Below are 18,589 nucleotides of genomic sequence, written 5' to 3'. Positions count from 1 at the left end.
GGCAACAATATGATAAATGAAAGAAAAAAAAATGACCTTAAAATAGTGATGAGAAGCAAAGCTTAAAGACTAACCACTCAAGCTAAAGAGCTTACAAATTGAGCATTTAGCAGAAAGTAATTAAAAAGGAGGACAATGTCAGCGAGAGAGAGAAATGAGGACACTACATGGCGCGCCACAAACGGCAAACTGAAAGTCGTGTGAATTACATACGCCTGTGATGGCCTGGCAGTTCACTAATCCATGGGACGTCCTCAAGGCCACCGCAGCAAAGGGGAAACTAAACGCAGTGGGATTCCGTTTTTTTATTTGTACAAAATATGGAGCCACATACCTCCAGCTGAGTAAATATCTTCCTTATATGTCTGAAGCAGCCTTCAGCGATGTCCATGTCTTCATCATAAGACCGCCCTTTAAAAACTGGTTGGGGGGCATTAGAGAAATATTTGTGAAAGGGGAAATATCTGGAGACCTCCTCTACATCGACTGTCTTGCCTGGCTTTGCCTTTACTTTGCTGAGATATTCCTCCCAACGTGACATAACCTGTAAAAAGCAAACCGGTTACTAAAAAGGTGCTAAAGAAATAAAATCCATTGTTAGTAAACAAATCCCCCCACGTGAATTCCAGAAATTAGGGGAGGTCACAAACATTCAAATTCTCTCTCGGCCCCTTTTAACTGTTCGTATTTATTGTGGCTTACGTGTCCATAACAGTTGAAAATACGCACAGCAGATCAGATCAGAGCAGATCAATGGAACTTCACAGCACAAAAGAAATCGATCGTCTTCAGGGATGTGGCAGAAGGGTAAAAGAAAAGAGGCAATTCTGCTGTGTGGCAGCACTAAACCCGAGCACTCTGCGGACCCCAGCCTCAAGCTATCTGGGCAGCACATGGAGACCCACACAATCAGCTTGGCATCGCGAGACGGCACATGCACGACGACAAGCTGGCTCAATAACAAAAGGAGAAGCCACAGTAAGGCACGCAGACAGCAGCATATTAAATGGGCTTTGACAGGACCGCCGCAAGATGCCACAGACCCCGGGTGAGCCCAGATGAAGTAAGGGGAGATGTGGGTTGTCCCCTCAGTCACTAATTAGCTGGCACTTTCTGCTCAGGCACATGGTCCAACACAAAATGGCAAATGAGCTTGGGGCGTACTTATGGTGTCTGTGAGTAACATGGCCGTATCAGTTTAGTTTGGCTCTTTGGCTTACATAAATAGCTTGGACAACTTCTCCTCCCTGCGGTGGGCTGGTGCCCTGCCTGGGGTTTGTTTCCTGCCTTGCACCCTGTGTTGGCTGGGATTGGCTCCTGCAGACCCCCGTGACCCCGTAAGTCAGGATATAGCGGGTTGGATAGATGGTGCCATAAATGGATGGATGGAACTTCTCCTCCACAGTTACTCCTTGGTAGCCAATACCACAGGTCCTTATTTCAAATAACAAGCTATGTTGCTAAAGAATGAAGAGGTCAGTTACTACCTTGATTCAACAATTAAAGAGGGGTAAAAGAAATGTCTTGGATTTGTTTCACGTATACTGTAGTAGCTCTCATTCATAGCAGCAGCACGCTCAAAGATGATCAAAAAGTGCAGATTAACATTTTCAGGGCAAACAAAAGTCAACAGCAAGGTGCAGAAGGCTGACGCCATTGTTAAGAATCGTCAAAGTCGCCTCGAGTGTTCCGTCCGATTCATCCACTAGCTGGCAGCAGAGGCTGCAATACGAATCAAGACTCGTGTACGTCAAGAGGCCAGCAGGTCAGGATTTCACTGTTCTACACACGCATGACAATGGACTGCACTTGAGGCCACAGAAGGGTGATCCAAATGTGCGAGGCGGTGACACAGATGTCACCAAACTCTGATGGGTTTCCTTTTCAGGTGTCTCACATTCCACATATCTTGCAAGACACCAATTTCTTGTCACATATTAGGCTGGAATGCCTCTGCATTATTAAGTTCCTATCATTTTTAGATGTTTTGTCGTCACTGCATTCTGAAACCTGATTAACGTTACTCTTGGACAATGAAGTGAAATACTTAATATGACACAAAGCAGCTAATCAATAAATACAAATGGATGACTGTGGCAGGCCCAGAGCCAGAGCCCATTCTGGTGCAGAGTGTCTCGGTACTCTTCTATTAATTAGTCACACAAGGTCACCAACAAACTAAAGGTCCCATAAGCTGAAAGAGAGCGAGAGATTTTCTTACTGCGTCCATCAGGACAGGCAGGACCCTGTCCAAGACTTGGCACCTTCCTTACATCAGATGACTAAAAATGTGGTCAAAACACACGATGCCTTACACTGGAACTGAACTGCATTTCCGTGTCACTTGATACCTCCGGAGGAGCCGCCATACCTTTAAAGAATGCCTTTTCCACCATTTGAAATTTGCCATTACACCACTGGATATCAGACAGCACACACTTGTGCCAACTGGGGACAAGAAGGACAATATCTGCTCTCAGATTTGCCTTTTAATGGCCACAGAAGACTTCAAACACTTATTCCAGCAGTAATGCATTTTCACACTTCTAACACACCAGACTCTTCAGCTGGTTGTTGTGACCTAATCGAGCGAGGCTCCTTCAAAGTGAAGCAGACCCTGTGGACTGATAAAGCAAATCTCTAAGCCACGAACAGCAAATTCATTAAAAGAATCTGCGAAATAACAACAAAACATGAAAGCGTACAAAATCGTGTTTAATGCTGGGCCTTCTGTGGATATTGTAAAACTGCAAGCAGTCACTGGCGATTACAGGCAAGATGCGCCCCTTCTTGTACCACCAGGCGTTGACAGACCATCTTCATTTATGAGGCCCGAGTCGCTCCCATTAATTAAATGTAGGCCATGACACCATTTTAAGTGACTGGCCAAGAACGTTTGTGGCAGAAAGGCTGCCACACATCTTTGGCATTGAAGGGAGATTTTGGTAACCAAAAACTTGCAGCTTTTTAATGGATGATGTGGCACCTTGCCCAAGCACACATGGCTTTAGATATTTTAGGAGTTTGGTTTTTATTCTTTTTCTTTTGACTTTTCCTCCAGTTTTTAAAAATGTGACTTCATCCACATTTGCAAAGACTGCCAAATGTGTTATGCCAACTTTAACTACTATGTGGAGCCAGACTGAGCTGGCATAATAAGGAACATACAGACTGTCTTTACTCTTTGACATTTCTAGTAAGGTGGCACTTTATTTCTTCACAACGAAGCCACAAAGTTGTCCTAAAAGATGCTCAATTATCTCCACTCTTAATTTTACAGCCTGCCTTTATTTTGATTTAACAAACAGTTAAATCAAACATATTTCATCTACAAAGGTCATTCTCACCCTATGCTAGATGACGGGCACAATGGGAGCCTCAAGGTCTGCTTCATGATAGCATGCCAACATACCGGACATGGCTTGACGGCAATTCTTCCAAAGACATCCATTTTCTCTCCGTCTAAACACTCATCTTTACATGTGTCTGCTTCCTTTTACTGTTTTTCCGTGGTAGAATTTTGTGCCACCCACACCTGATCAAAGCGCCAGTTAGCCAGATAATACGCTAAAGTAAACACGGCCACTCCAACTGTGGACAAGGCCAACTGCACCGAATCCTCTGGAGCAGCGACTCCCAAACTCGGCCCGGGGGACCCGCTGAGGTCCAGCCAGACTCACAGTTGGTGATGATCATCGCTTACAACCGATCTCATTTAATCAGCTCTTATTCTGCATTCAGAAAAACACAACAGTATGGTTTTTACATTTCTAAGACATTTACAAATATTTTTTTCTAAAGCTATAAATGCCTAACTGTCTTTTATTTTATTGTCTCCTTTTCCTGTGTAGTTCGCTCCCTTCATTTAACCCCAACAGTGACACCAGCATAGCAGACACCCAGGATGATGAACGCAACAGCGATTAGTAAAGAATCAATTAAATCACCAGAACTCCTGGAAAAGCACAATGAAAATTAAGTTGAAAATACTGTTAACAACTTTAAAAAAAAAAAAAATCAATAGTCCCCATATAACTGCTTAGTACTTTTTAATACAAAAATCTACCAAACTAGTTCTGTAATTTCTACATTGACTCGCCGTCTTCTGCAAACCTCAAGTCCACAATCTTGGTGTTATCTTTGACAGTAACCTCTCTGTTCAGAAACAAGTAAATTCCGTAGTCAAGAGTTGCTTTTTCCAGCTTCGTTTATTAGGCAAGATCGAGCCTTTTTTATCTTCTAGGGATCTTGAGAAAGCTTCTCCTGCTTTTATCTTCTCTCACCTCAATTACTGCAACTCGCTGTATTCTGGGATTAGCAAATCTCTGACATGCAGGTTACAGTTGGTCCAGAATGCTGCCGCTCGCTTTCTGGTTGGGTCAAGAAGAAAGTCTGACTGTTTCTCCAATATTAGCTTCTTTACAATGGCTGCCTGTCAGTTTTCAAATTGATTTTAAAATCTTGTTGCTAGTTTTTAAATCTTTACGTGGGTTCGCTGCTGCCTATTTATCTGAATTGTGTGTTCTACATCAGCCATCCAGAGTGCTTAGATCTTCTGCTCAGTTGTCTCTTGTTGTCCTTCGTACCGAGTGTCACACTAAGGGGGACAGACAGGACTTTGGCAGCCTCGCCTGTTGAACTCTGTACCTCGTCACATAAAGGAGTCGTCTACAGTTCAAAACGAGATTAAAGACTCATTTCTAGTCACTTGGATTCCGTGACCTTCAGTAATAATCACAATGAGGAAACCATCAGTAACGTTACTTCTATTTATTTTATTTCTATTAATGTTAATTGTATGTTTTTCTTTTATTCTATTATTGTAAAGCACTTTGGCCACAGCATTCCTATGTCGTTTTAAATGTGAATTTCCCCTTGGGATTAATAAAGTATCTAGCTATCTATCTAAACGTGCTATATAAATACATTTGACATTAACATTGACAAAACACGGGAACTGGGAAATAATGACTCACTTAATTAGGCTAAGAGTCCAAGGAAAAATCGGAAGTTGATTGGAATAAAAACCAGCAGCCACAGGGGTCTCCAGGAGCGAGTTTGGGGGACGTTTAACACCACTCAGAAATGACTGGGGTACATTCAGGTTAAGTAGGATGCCCACTGGAGACTGAGGGTCTTTTCTGCAGGTTTTGTCCCCTCCAGCCACCTGACCATAACATTGGACATACAAATGGTGACCATGGCGGTGGCACGTGTGCATTGCGACACCCTGTGTCTTTGCAGTTTTTGCAAATTAGTGGTATTATGGTTTGATCTTGGTTTATTTTTCTGTGATACCGTTGTGCAAATGAGTCATATAGCAGACTAGAACAATCTTTGTAAAAATGCAGCACTGGACGACGACGTTCAACTGCCTCCAGAGATACTCAGGACAGCGCGGTCTAGCAAATCAGCTCTACTGACAGGAGATGGTCAAGAAAGGAGGTATTCGGGTGAGGCTTCAGCAAACCCCTCATCATCTACATCATCATCATCATCGTCTACCAAGCAGTTTTCTCGCCAGTGTTCGGTCTTTGGCAAACAAGCTCAATGAACGACGACTATGGATAACCTCACGCTCGTGGGATCTTCACAGAAACATGCTTAAATGGCCGTATCCTGGACACTGCAATTGAGCTGGGGGACCGTTTACAAATATCTCATTTTGTATACCTCTATGTATTCATACCATGACCACAATTCTTATCTCTGTCCTCTTTCTTGTATGCACTTGTAAATTCAAACATCATATGATATACAGTCTATTCTCATTTGTATTGCACCCACTCTCACTCTACTATTTGCACTTGCTGGTGAGATGACAATAAAGCTGAATCGAATTGAATCAAATCTAATCACAGGCTTAAAGGCAAATCTTTGTATAAGCACTTGTTGTTTTCTATCTCTTACATTTTTGTGCATCTCCTGTTTGCAGAATGCCACTTATTCATTCTTAGCGATTTCTAAACGGCTTTGCTTTTTCTTTTTGACACGTTGTAAAGCACTCTGCACTACATTTGTTACATGAAGGTGTTGTACAGAAAGAAATTAAAGATGTTGTGAGAGCTGAAGGGCATCCTATATGGGAATGGATGCTGCCACGATTGGCCCCAGCAGCCTGTAACGCGGGTAAAGAGAGCACTGGGATATTTGTTGGAAAACAGAAATCTGTGGTTTCCAGTTCGTTATTTCTATTGAATGTTGTTTAAAATGATAAGAAGTGTATTTTCTCAGAGATTAGATTTTCAGGCGTGTACACACCATTTTCTTTTTTACAACAGCCTGTCTTATCTCACCAAATGAAGAATAATGTTAACCTATTTATAAAAGCTGGTGGGATTTATTTGTTTTACGTATATCATGTACTGATATGCCCTGGGATGAGATGATGTCTGAGCTCGAGGATGCTGGGATAAGCTCATCTGAACTGGAATCAGTGGTGCACGTACTGAATACATGCACTAAAATCTGAGGTGTCACTAGCCACGCTTGTGTCACTTGTCCATGTTACAAATAAACGAGTACTGAGGAGGACAAGCAGCAGTTTCGCAACATAATATGACCTCCTTTGAAACATCAAAAGTGAACGTCAGCACACAGATCCAGCATGCTGGTCAGACGGAGACCGAGAAATCAGAATCACAGCACCAGTGGCAGCGCCATAACTCCGTAGGTTGCCCTGATACAACTATGACATCCACAGACTGTCTTGTCATGTTGCTCAAGACACAAATTGGACAGTTATAAGTTGTACGTCACAACACCAACATATTCAGGATATATAAAGGTTTACAGGGTTAGTGTCGTCGCATATAATCAAGCAAAAGGAAGCTTCCAGCCAGTATGCATGCAGTTTCTGTTTCCATACAACGCACTCCAATATTTAGGGGTAGGAAAGAAACAAAATGTGCACAAATAAGGATATTTAACGCTTACCACAAAGACGGAATATCTGATAAAGATCAAGAAAAAGGGCCATTTTAAAAAAACAGATCACAATCGTTTTTGTTCTGCTTTTCTGCAGAAGCCACATGCTCAGCTGGCCCAGGCCTCCCAGTCCCCAGTCAATTTCTGAAGCCCTGCTCTCCCAGGACAGTCTAGAGATGTAACGTGCCCCGGGTGGGTCTACCCCTATGGTCTTCTCCCAGTGGGCCTCGTACACGTCTCAGGGGAGGCACCAGTTGGCATTTTAGCTACAAACCACTTCAACTGGCTTCTCGCTAACCGGAGGAGCAATGGTTCAGCTCCAAGCTGCTCCCATACTGCCAGGTTCTTGAGCTCATCACTGAGGGTACTTCATCTGTCACCATCCACAGCTAGTGACCACAGGCCAGAACAGAGACGTAGGCTGACCAGTAAATACACAAATGGCACTAACTTGCATGTTAACCTGCCGATTGGTTAATTGACTGGTCATACTCCACTGCAACATGTGAGGAACAACCCTGAAGCACATGAACTCTTTCACCTATGGAAGCTGCTTATTTTCACCTGCCAGGAATAGCTCCTTTTCCTGAAAGAAGGACGAGGCTGCAAACCATCCCAGTGTGCAGTGGAGATCAGGATTTGGAGGGCAGACTCTTAGGCTCTCAAACTGGTTTAGGTTTCAGACCTTGACAGTACTTTGATATGCTATCCACGGAAGTGTTGAACAGAAGAAGAGATGACACCCCCTTTGGCAGAGGAAATGCCCAACCTGAAACATCTTGACTTGATGCATTATTGAACACAATTCTCACTCTGCAACACAGGGACCAGCTGGCAGGCAGCAGTGGCCTGCGGCATCCCATAATCTTGCAGGACATTCCACAAGGTAGCATGACATACAAAAGCACACTTTCATTGACCTCAAGTGTCTGTACAAGAACGAAAAAGCTGGTCTTGCCTGTCCATGGTTACGGCAGAATCCCCGTTGCTGCTTCCAAATTTGAAGATCAATTAGTGGATGAAGAGGCCTCTCCTGTACTCCACACATGGGTTTTGAGGAGTGCGATCTCTTAACGAGAAGAAAACACCCCTTCAAGCCCTTTTTCAAAGAAGCCACCCCAATCAGGCTGAAGTGCAAAACTGAACAGGAACATTAAAGCACTGGATATACTGGGAGGTTGTGCTAAACACCTCCAGCCAGATCTCAAGGAACGCTGCAGCAGTGCCACAGAGGAGACCCCAAAAGAGCCAATGCTCCTCAAACTGCCTCCTTCAAGGAGGTGGACAAGATTCTTGAGTTAAGGAGTTCCTCGAAGTTCTCCTTTCAACGCTCAACGATAACCTCAGTTAAGGTTCATGCATCATCACTCGGGCTGAGAACTGCCAAGGCGATATCCCAGGTACCCTTCCCGGGTTTGTCAGAACCTCTTAAAGGCAGTCTGAAGATCATCTGTAGCTTCACTAAACTTCACCCACACACCTGACATCTCCCAGAGGCAAAAGGACAATTCATTCTTAACAGAGTCAGCCGCTGGCTGCTACTGGCGCCTCGACTAGAATGCAAGTTTACCCAAATGCCCAGCACACAGAGATCAGATCACGTGACTAAGTTCACATAAAGGCTAAAGGAAAATAACGGTAAAAAACACACAAGTCAGACTTTGTATTAGAGTTTTGAGTCAAAAAAATATTTCAAATAATAGCACAAAAGAAAATTGTATACACAAAAATGATGGGACCCTTAACTTACTATTTGGTTGCACAACCTTCAGATTTTTCTATCACTGCACACAAGCCTTTCCTGGAGCACTCCATAGGACCTCTGTACCTGTCCACAGGTCGTGCAGCCCACATGTCCTGAGCAAAGTGCTCCAGCAGGGTCAGGTGTGAAAGAGGGTCTTCAACAGACTGCATGTCGCAGTTCTTTCCATAGGATTCAAATCCGCTACCCTAGACAGACACTTCAGAATAGTCCAATGTTTTGTTCTTAGCCATTCTAGTCATTTTAGATGTGCTTATGTGGCTTATTATCATGCGAGACCTGAGAATGAGGGAGATATTGCCAACTTGGCAGTACGTTTGGCACCAGAATGTCCGGATAGTCTTGAGATTTTATTGTTCCCTGCACAGACTCAAGGCACTCCATGCCAGATCCAACAAAGCAGCCCAACAACATAACGGAGCCTCCTCCAAGTTTCAGGATAGGTCTGACGTTCTCTTCTTTGAAAGCTTCATTTGTTCACCTGTGGACATAGAGCTGATGTGAATTGCTAAAAAACCTCCAGTTTTGTCTTCTGTCCAAACGACATTCTCCCAGAACTATTGTGGCTTGGCAATATTCATTTTAGCAAAATCCAGTCTGGCATTTTAGGTTTTAATTTCAACAGTGGAGTCCTCCTGAATCTTCTTCCATTGAGCCCACTGGTCACTGTGACATCAGATGCTGCTGGGCCTTAACCATCAAGTTCAGCTTGTATCTCTTTAGAAGGAGGCCTTGGGGTTTTGTCTACGATTCTTACTGTCCTTCTGGGGTGGATTTTTCTCTTGTACCTAATTAGGAAGGTTGGCTACAGTCCCATGGACCTTAAACTTCTTAATAATATTTGCAACTGTTGTCACAGGAAGATCAAGTGCTTGGAGTTGGTCTTCTGGCCTTTGTGTTTGTCATGTTTGTCTATCATTTTCTTTCTGATCCTCTCTCCTTTGCTTTCTCTGATCCATGCCCAGTGTGAGATACTCAGAAATTAGGGTTAATGACTTTTCTCCATTTAAATGAGCTGAATGACTATTTGCCCGACTGAAGACAAGTGTGATCCAAATTCAAGAAAACAGCAAATTTGGGGGAAAACAAAACAATATTTAAGGGTATCTAGGGGTACCAGCAAATGTGTCCTGGCCATTTTAGAACGTCTTTGTAGAAGAAGCCATATTTTCACACTTGACTCAATGACACACTAAAGGCAAGCAAACAGACTTGAGAAAACTGCTCTTCATTGAATCCGTTTTCAGGAGGCACACAGTCATTTTTCAATGAGCTGTAAGGGTACCAATAAATGTTTCCATGTTTGTATGCAAGTGATTTGTTTTCACAAAAATTACTTTAACGACTAATATTTCTTTACTATAAATGACCAAAATCTATCTCACTGATCAACACAACCCTTGGTAGTAGGCTCCTCGCCACTTTTTATCATCGCTAGTTTAAAGAGTGATTTTCCAGGTTTACCAGTTTAGCCAATTACTCCCACATCTTTTCCTCCACTCTCTGCAGTCCCGGTTATCCTCTGCGGTCATACACGTTCTTTTTGATTCACCCTAGACCCGGGCCTATTCAAACAGCGCCCTGCGGGCCACATGTGGCCCAGAAGCAACCTCCGAGTGGCCCACTGGTCAAACCCCGTTGCCCCATCAGAAATGCAGAGGATAAAAATCAAGAAAAACACATTTGGTGAGCTTTCAGAAATTCCTACATAAATTCCTACAGTAGTGCAGACTACGAATGTGACGCTCCACGTAGCCTGGCTACATTCAACCCACAATGCAGCGCGTTTTTGTGTGTCTGGCAGGGGTGGCAGTATGGCTCTGATACTGCGATTTTTTCTTTTTTGTGCGACGGTACTTCGGCCACGACAGCTGGTTGTAGCATCAACTACATACCAAATGATTCGGGAATTAATTGTGTGCAGAGTCTTAGTTATATTCCAGTTTCAAGTGAGTGCGAATGTGGGTTTTCACAGATTATCTGTTACTCCATGAAGAGCCTCATTCCAGACAAGCACCATCTCCACACTTCTCTTCATGCAACTGGTTGGCTGTCAACTCACTCGTTTCGATCCTGGGGATTCATGGCTGTTAAGAGGACCATCATCAGCCATTGACACTCAAAGCAAAGGACGAATTAGAAAGACTGCATTAGATGAAAATATGCAAGAAGTTTGGAATTTTCTTTAAAGCTCAATCAAATTATGACCCATTGCTTCGTGGGACTGCATAACCCTTTTGTAGAATGTAGAACTCATTATTATCCTGCGGTTAATATGCTACGATTTAGAAAATTCTGTTTGCAATTTTAAACCTTCAAACACAATATTAAGCTGTATGATTCACCTATGCAGGTGGCGCAATGATAGAGCCGCTGACTCTCATTCAGGTGATGTTAAGTTCCCGGGCCTGAGTCCTCCCCGTGGAATTCACAAGGTGCGGTGAGTAAAGCGCTACGTACATGTGAAGAATACTTGATGAGCGCTCAATTTCAAATTTTAAACTTTATTTTTTCCACCCAATAAACACCACATGTAGCACTTGGACTCTCAGCCTCTACAGTATACAGTTCGGTCCATAAATATTTGGAATGAAGGGATTGTGTTCAAAAAATTCTTTAGTGGCCTCACATTTTTATATAATCGTTTTGTTCAACCAACAGAATTAAAGCTGAAAGTCTGCACTTCAACTGCATCGGAGTTGTTTCATTTAAAATTCATTGTGGTGACGTACAGAACCAAAATGAGAAAAAAGGTGTCTGTCCAGATATTTAGGGACCTCACTGTAGTGCCTTCAGAGTACCTCAGACTTAATCCAAACGTAACCTATGCGACCTGCCACCTTTCTGCAAACAGAAAAAGCACCGCGAATCACACATAACCCTAACGTCTAACCCTACGTTACACCTCAGTGTGCAGTAGGCTTTGCACTCGTGTGTGTGAGCGACTGTTAACACTTGTTAGGGGTCTGTGCACTCATAGCTTTGATAGCATTAGCAGTTTCTTTTTCATTCTGCTATATGCACTTTGTGATGTGTGCGCCTGGGTCATATATGACCAAAATATTTATTTTATTTCAAAAGAGAAACAAATGTGATTGTTAATACTGTGTACTATGTAGTTTTTACGCACTTTGAGATGTGCCTGGGTCAGATATGATTAAAATGTTTACTGTTCTATTTCAAAAGTGGAAAAAAAGTATTGCTACCACATCAAATTAGGTTGAGATTTTTGTTATGCACTTGTTGATGTGCCAGTGTCAGATGCAACCAAATTTAAAAGGGAATAAAAATTACTTGTTTTTCAATACATTCATTTGTGTTGGTTTCAAATTTCTTATTACCTGCTGCTTACTGGATGCTGAAAATGTCTGGGCCAGCTAGCTTTCTTGGTCTGAAAATCTTGCCCAGCTGAATTTGTTATTGAATAGCCCTGCCCTAGACCATCTCCAGCCATGCCAACCTCTATCAAACACACCTCTTCTGCCTTTCACTTTACATGCCCACCTCAGTCTGTTTCTCCAATGGCCTCCAGTTCATCTTCGTCTCACTCTTGGATCCTCCACATATTCACCTGATCATCATCATGTATGTTGTTTCCAGTTTCTTTTTATGTTACTCCTTCATCGTCCTTCATCTCACTCAGCTTTCATAAATACTTGCCTTCATGCCAGGGAGGCTCCTTAATAAGTCACAGTGGCAGAGAGCTCCCTCTCACTCTGGCTGTCACTGCCATCCTCACACCTCATCATGTCAGCTCAGTAGCAGAGCTTCCCGACTTTCTCGCAAAGCACCTCTGAACGTCTGTTGTCTTTCTACTGTATTATAACTTCCAACTGTCAACCCACTCCCATGTTCAAGTTTAATTTTGAGACTTTTCTCTGTCCGCTTCTTTCTAATTTACACTCTGTGATACTTTGTTTCTACACTGGCCTTCACTTTGAAATGGTGCGCATTATAAAATGCTGTACATACAAGTGATCTGGACAAACATCAAGAGGACTGTGTAAATACTCAACAATATTAATCAATGCCACAGCGGTTTCAGTTTTTCTCTTTACCTGATACAAGAAGAAGTGGCCAGCTGTCTCACAAGTGTAGGAGACATCTCCATGTACATCAAGACTTTCCTGAAGGCGACCGACCTCCCTTAGAAGTTCAAGTCTCCGAGCAAGGACATAATTGACTCTTCCATACCTAAAAAGAGAAAAACAAATTGCATAAAAATACTGTTTATAAAACGACTGCATTACTGCCAGATTTATATTCTATTCATGGAGTTTGAGGAGAACAGTGTGTCAACGTAAAAGCCAAACCAGGAATAGCATCCATGAGCCATCAGTCTGCAGGCACCACAAAGGTGCAAGAGAGCAAAGAAAGAAGGCATCTTGGTGAAGAGATTTGCTTATCAATGAAATCTTTCTCAATGTTACATGCTGCGTAAAATCTTCACACGACTGAAACAACTGAGGCACAAGGGGTTCTGTGCTGTTGATTACATGAAAATGAGTGACGTTTGTGCAAAGAGAACTGAAACAGAGCTTTAGCTTCACTTTCTTGTAAACCAGAGTGAAAATATAGACGACGACTACGGCAATATTCAAGTAACATGCAGTGAAACATCATAAACAGCAATTACATTTTCAAAATAAAAATGAAGGTTCTTAATAGAATGAGATGATTAGGGAAGTGTAAAAAGACAACAAACTGCGGACAACCAAGCTACAGGATCAGACACAAGTTTTGACCTTTGGTACGTGTAATATTTTCTCATCAAAAACAATTTGATAAGAACATAAAATCAGGGCCGACAACCACATTTGAGAGTACAATATTCCAGATTATTTTTGATAAAATTATTTTTGTGTATATTGGAAAAAGACCACACATCAACAGGACACAATCCTTTAAAAAGTTACTAAAATATTATCTTCTAAGATACCAGCTGTGTTTATACTTTGGTAGAAGAACAAAACTTTCCAAGTAAACACTGCAGGAGACCCGCCATCCATGGACAAACCTGAGCTCCCCAAAGGCACACCTGGACCGCCAGGTTTGTAAAGGTGGCAGCCCAGCAGATGTATTTACAATTTGTCCACCCCTGCACTTTACATAAAACCAGAGATGAAATGAGAACTGCCAAAGATATTAACTTAAATATACATGAAGGATGGCTAGACATGGTGGGATGGCCTGAAGACTTAGCTAGGGACACTGGGCTCAAATCCAGCCTTCTTCTCTAGACTTGCCAGGCTCCTGTCCCGTCCTAAAGATGGGAGGTTCAATGTCTGCCCTGCTATGGACTGGCAGAGGTCCAGTCTGTTATGTGCATAACATCGTAGGCGGTTGTGATTTTTATTCTTTGAAAACACATAAAAGAAAACCAACGAGAATGCAGATGTCTGAAATGTCAATCAGTAGCATGGAGACTCATAAGGTATTATAGTGACAAAGGGAAAATAAATGAAACACTCAATCTAATAATGCAAAAAACGGCAATGGTTTATATGTTAACAATGACCTTGGTGGCGCAGCAGTTTTGGTGGAGCTTCAGGCACATGCTGAATATTGTTACTTTTCACAATACATTGGTTCAAATGTTATACTTTACCACAAATGAGCAATGCGAGCAGATACGAGTAGTTAAGTGACCAGGCTTTGGCTTCTACAGAAGACAGTCATATTTAACACAGCAGGCACGCTCACTTCAAACATTTCTCAGTGCTGGTCTCAGACGACAGACGATACTGATGCCTTACATCCGCCTAGCCATCCATTGATTTATTTAGTTTCAATCTGGAACTAGCTCTTGCAGTCTTTATCTTATTTATTTCTTGGACTACAGAATTAAACATAACCCATAAAGTGTGATGTATCTAGTTGGTCAGTGGTCGGCGTCAATTCTCTCTGGAAGTTTTGTGAAGTTCCCCTTGGGCGTCACACATTTTTTAGGCCTGTACTGCTTAGTTTTTCAGAGGCTGAACACGGTCAACTTTTAAACATTCCTTGTGAAATACAAGAAATTGTGTTCCAGTTTTAATGTATCCTACCAGGATAAGCACTGTATTCAATTGTTTAATTTTATTTACTGATTCGAGGACCGCGTAGCTGGCACTGAAATAAAATGATTATACTTTACTGTTAAAGGACACACAGTACACAAGCATATTTTTGCAAAAACGTACATTTCTGAGTTTTGAAAAAGTGTGCTTGACGAGAATGAAAAACGAAAACAGAGTGACAAATAAATTACTGTCCAGGTTGTTATCTTCGCTGCTAAATCTATGTCTACCCCAGGAATAGCAGAAGGGTAAAGCAGCAGTGGCAGTGGCCACCATGTCATTAAAGTTCAACTTGACCAAAAGAAACGCTCACCTGCTGAAGTCCTTCTCAGTTTCCAGCTCCTCCTCTCCATGACCCAATCGCAGGAGGTGACGCTCATCAATGTCGAGAGCCATGATTTTCTCAAACAGCTGGTTCAGAGCCTGGGCAGATTGACAGTGACAGGGGAAAGGCAGTTTTTAGAATTCAAGGCGCAAGAAACAAGCAAGACTGACAGACATTCTGGGAAGCGAGTCTAACATGTGGAAACCAGAGCAGAGAGTAAAGCTCGCCGCGTTTTAGCTGCCAAAACAAAGCACATCAACAAAGTGCTCCCCTTTTGTCCTCCATGTTGAGAATTTTCACAAAAGAATACTTGCAAGGTAGAGACAAAATCATTAATCAGATAGCTTAACGTCTTCTTCACAGATACCTTCAAGTGAAGGATCCTTTATAAATGGATTTTCTTTTATTTTAACCAAAATATGCATTTACTGTGTTTCAATGAGGCATTTCAAAAAATTCTACAGGCATACTGTTATTTTATTAAAGAGCAGTGGAGACTGAACACATGGTTATTGTGATGAAGACCCTGTCTGTCTGCTGGGTTATGTTCCAAGAACTGCTGACCGCTAACCAGATTCTCCTGATGCACTCATAAAGGCCATCAAGGTTGATACGTCACCATACCTTGAGTAATGTCTTCCTGCACAGCAAAATCATTTCATTAATACATAATTAAACGCCTAAAAATGGATCAGACAAAACAAACAAGAGTGCTGCCATCACAGCATAGACAAGTTCACTGATGCAACGGTGGAATGGAAAAATGCCTTCGACTGCGGACCCTAGTCATCACGGCCCACCCTCAGTGAAGGTCATGCTTGATGCAGGGAATTTTAAAGAAAACACGGTCCACTAGCACAGGTGATATACACAAGGGGGACATTCGCAGGATGAGCTCTATGCATCTGTGGACAAAATGGGCACTGGAACAACAGAAAATAGTATGTGTAATTTAAAAGTAATGAAAAAACAATAAAAATACACAAGTAGACCTTAAAAATAATTCAAAAGGATACAACAACACATACAAACATACATGCACAAATACCTGTGTGTGCAGAAAAATGTGCAAAATACACCTTCACAGCCTCGCGCTTAAGCTGATTAAGATTGTTAACATTAAGATAATATAATAATAAGATTATTAATAAAGCTCACTATATTTCATCCAATCAGAGCAAGTCTCACAAAAGCAGTGCCTTGTCCGCTTGTGTTATCTCGGTGCTCATTATTCTGGAACCACCACGTCTGCCAAAAGGGATGAAAAGGAGTGAGAAGGTTCACTCAAGCAAACAAGAAAAATGCTTTTGTTAAATACATTCTGTAAACGTTTGCTGGTTTGCTTATTGTATGTACTTAGAAAGAAAAGGCGCACACCACATTGGAGTGTCATTAAGTTGCTTCAAGCCATGGAAGTGTCCACAGTCCTGGGAGTTACTAAAAAGTGTCAAAGAAAGCTTTGGGCGGAAGAGCTGAAGATGACTGCTGTAAGCAGGAACCGGCCAATTAATAGACACATTACGAAACAGCAAATCCTTTTAAGTGTCACCTAATCTGCTGGTGCAGTAAACGATGCGACAAATCCACAAACACAAGCAAGATGGTCACAATGTAGAGATGCTTACAATCAAGACAAAGCAGTTCAAACCACTGGAGGACAAGCCACGTCAGGGTTGGGGCAGTTTCATTATTAGATATGTGACAAGCTTTGCCAAGCGATATTTCTTTTCAGACGCAGAATTACCCGTAATATTCTTTGGATGCATCAGATCATTTGACTTCTTTTCTAATTTCAGGGAGCAAAAAAACATATCTGTCAAACTAGAATTTTCTTGGAAAATTTGGCCTCTTCCCTCAAAAACGAGCAGAGATGCAGCACACAGCTTGATAAAACCAATCATGACATTTGCATCCCATTAACCTGCAAATGAACACGTAGGAAAGACAGATCCTGGACCTACCAGAAATGAGCTGCATTGAAGGTGCAGCATTTACAAAACATGGCTCCGGTCCTGGTAAGAGACCAATGCAAAGACTGGTGGGAGGAGGCCAGAATACATGACCTACAACTGAGAACTGAATGGTTTCTGCTGTTCAAACAAGCCAGGGGGGCTTCCTCTGGTCTGCCTGATCTGTCAAAATGACCTAAAAGGGCAGGCGCAGTCGAGGTGGTGAGATCTTCAGGCATATTACATCAGACTGGCATGCTGTGCAACTCAACAAGTTCCTTCCAATGATTTGTTCTGTAACATGCTTGAGGCACCAAATGAAGGATTCATAATGGCAGTCACATCCAAGGATCAATTTAATGAAAAATGCATGAGTTCACCAAGATAGAATCAATACTAAATTTATTCATGAGATTCAGCCCAATACTACAAAGCTTTGAAAGTTTATGCTGAATAAACACTGATTAGCGCTTTAAGTAGTGAGAAGAGTGCTATACAAATGTAAAGAATTATTATTATTATTATTATTATTTAAGGCCTAGTAGAAGCCAAGCTGGAAAAAGAAGGTGCAATTAGAAGGCATTACTCTGAGGAGCTTGGTAAAAAGGGTTCCTGTGTGCAAGATTAATACTAGAAGTAGTTATACCTACAGAAATGCTCCATGCTATGGCTAACATACATAATACAGAGTTTAATTTAAATAACAAGAGAAGAGGCCGAGATGCCAAAGACACAGCCAAATGGTGGTGCATGTAGCAGACATATGTTAGACTCCACAGCTTCATTCTACAAATTATTTCACAACTCATTCCTGCCATCAACATTTCTGTCAACTGATATAAGAAAGCTTAACATGGGCAAGCTCTGGAAGTACATGGCAACTACTTCATGAAACCAACAGTGACAATGCAAAGGATTCACATGGTGTAACTGGCAGTTATGGCTAGCATGAACTAAAAGGAACTGTCAGTGGGCACATTGTAAAAGATAAGCTAAAAAATAAGATCCTTACTGCCCATGACAGCAGGCTCAGTGGCCTGGGGAACTCGGGCATAAGGCCTACAGACTCTGAGCATTAGATTGGCATTGCCCACTTGTGATGCCAGCTGTATGCAGGATATACCACAACGTGCTTTATTTTTTAAATATTTTTTCAAAGCAACCACAGGAGTCTTGTGGTTTTAGCTGTTAAACAAGCAAAAAATGTAACAGGACGGTAATTCAGTAACCTACTTTTTATGTAATGTACTTTCTATTTATAGAATTAGAGCAGGTCACAAAATTAGAAATACAACATGGTCTGTGCTATTGTACGTTTACATTACAGAAATTACTTGTTTGTTCGTTTATTAATCATGAGTAGTCGGCGGTCACTCTCTATTCGGTCAGATGGGGTCTACTAGGATGCAGTTAGGCTTGAGAGATGAAAAAACAAACAAAATTCCACCAAATTTGGGGCCTTTTTCATCTGTTTGGTGTGAGAGAAGTGCTGTCCCTCAAAGGTATACCGAAGACAGTTAAAAGAGAACTCGAGTCAACTCTTTGAACATCTAGCTAACAGTAAGGC

The 18,589-nt window shown here is 41.9% G+C and overlaps 1 protein-coding gene across 2 annotated transcripts in view; it reads right to left on the bottom strand.

The window, feature by feature from the left end:
- The window catches only part of aqr (aquarius intron-binding spliceosomal factor), a 110,669-nt gene that overhangs the window by 34,890 nt on the left and 57,190 nt on the right, over nt 1-18,589 (bottom strand). For both annotated transcript variants that reach the window (XM_039742126.1, XM_039742124.1), the window contains exons 25-27: nt 15,062-15,171; nt 12,748-12,883; nt 335-544 (exon numbers count right to left, since the gene is read on the bottom strand). In XM_039742126.1, coding sequence (XP_039598060.1) covers nt 335-544; nt 12,748-12,883; nt 15,062-15,171 — 456 coding nt within the window. The remainder of the gene's footprint in view (nt 1-334; nt 545-12,747; nt 12,884-15,061; nt 15,172-18,589) is intronic.

This window comes from Polypterus senegalus, chromosome 18, assembly GCF_016835505.1.
Source record: "Polypterus senegalus isolate Bchr_013 chromosome 18, ASM1683550v1, whole genome shotgun sequence".
In the NCBI taxonomy this organism is placed as follows: domain Eukaryota; kingdom Metazoa; phylum Chordata; class Cladistia; order Polypteriformes; family Polypteridae; genus Polypterus; species Polypterus senegalus.
This window is presented reverse-complemented; position numbering and strand designations above follow the sequence as displayed.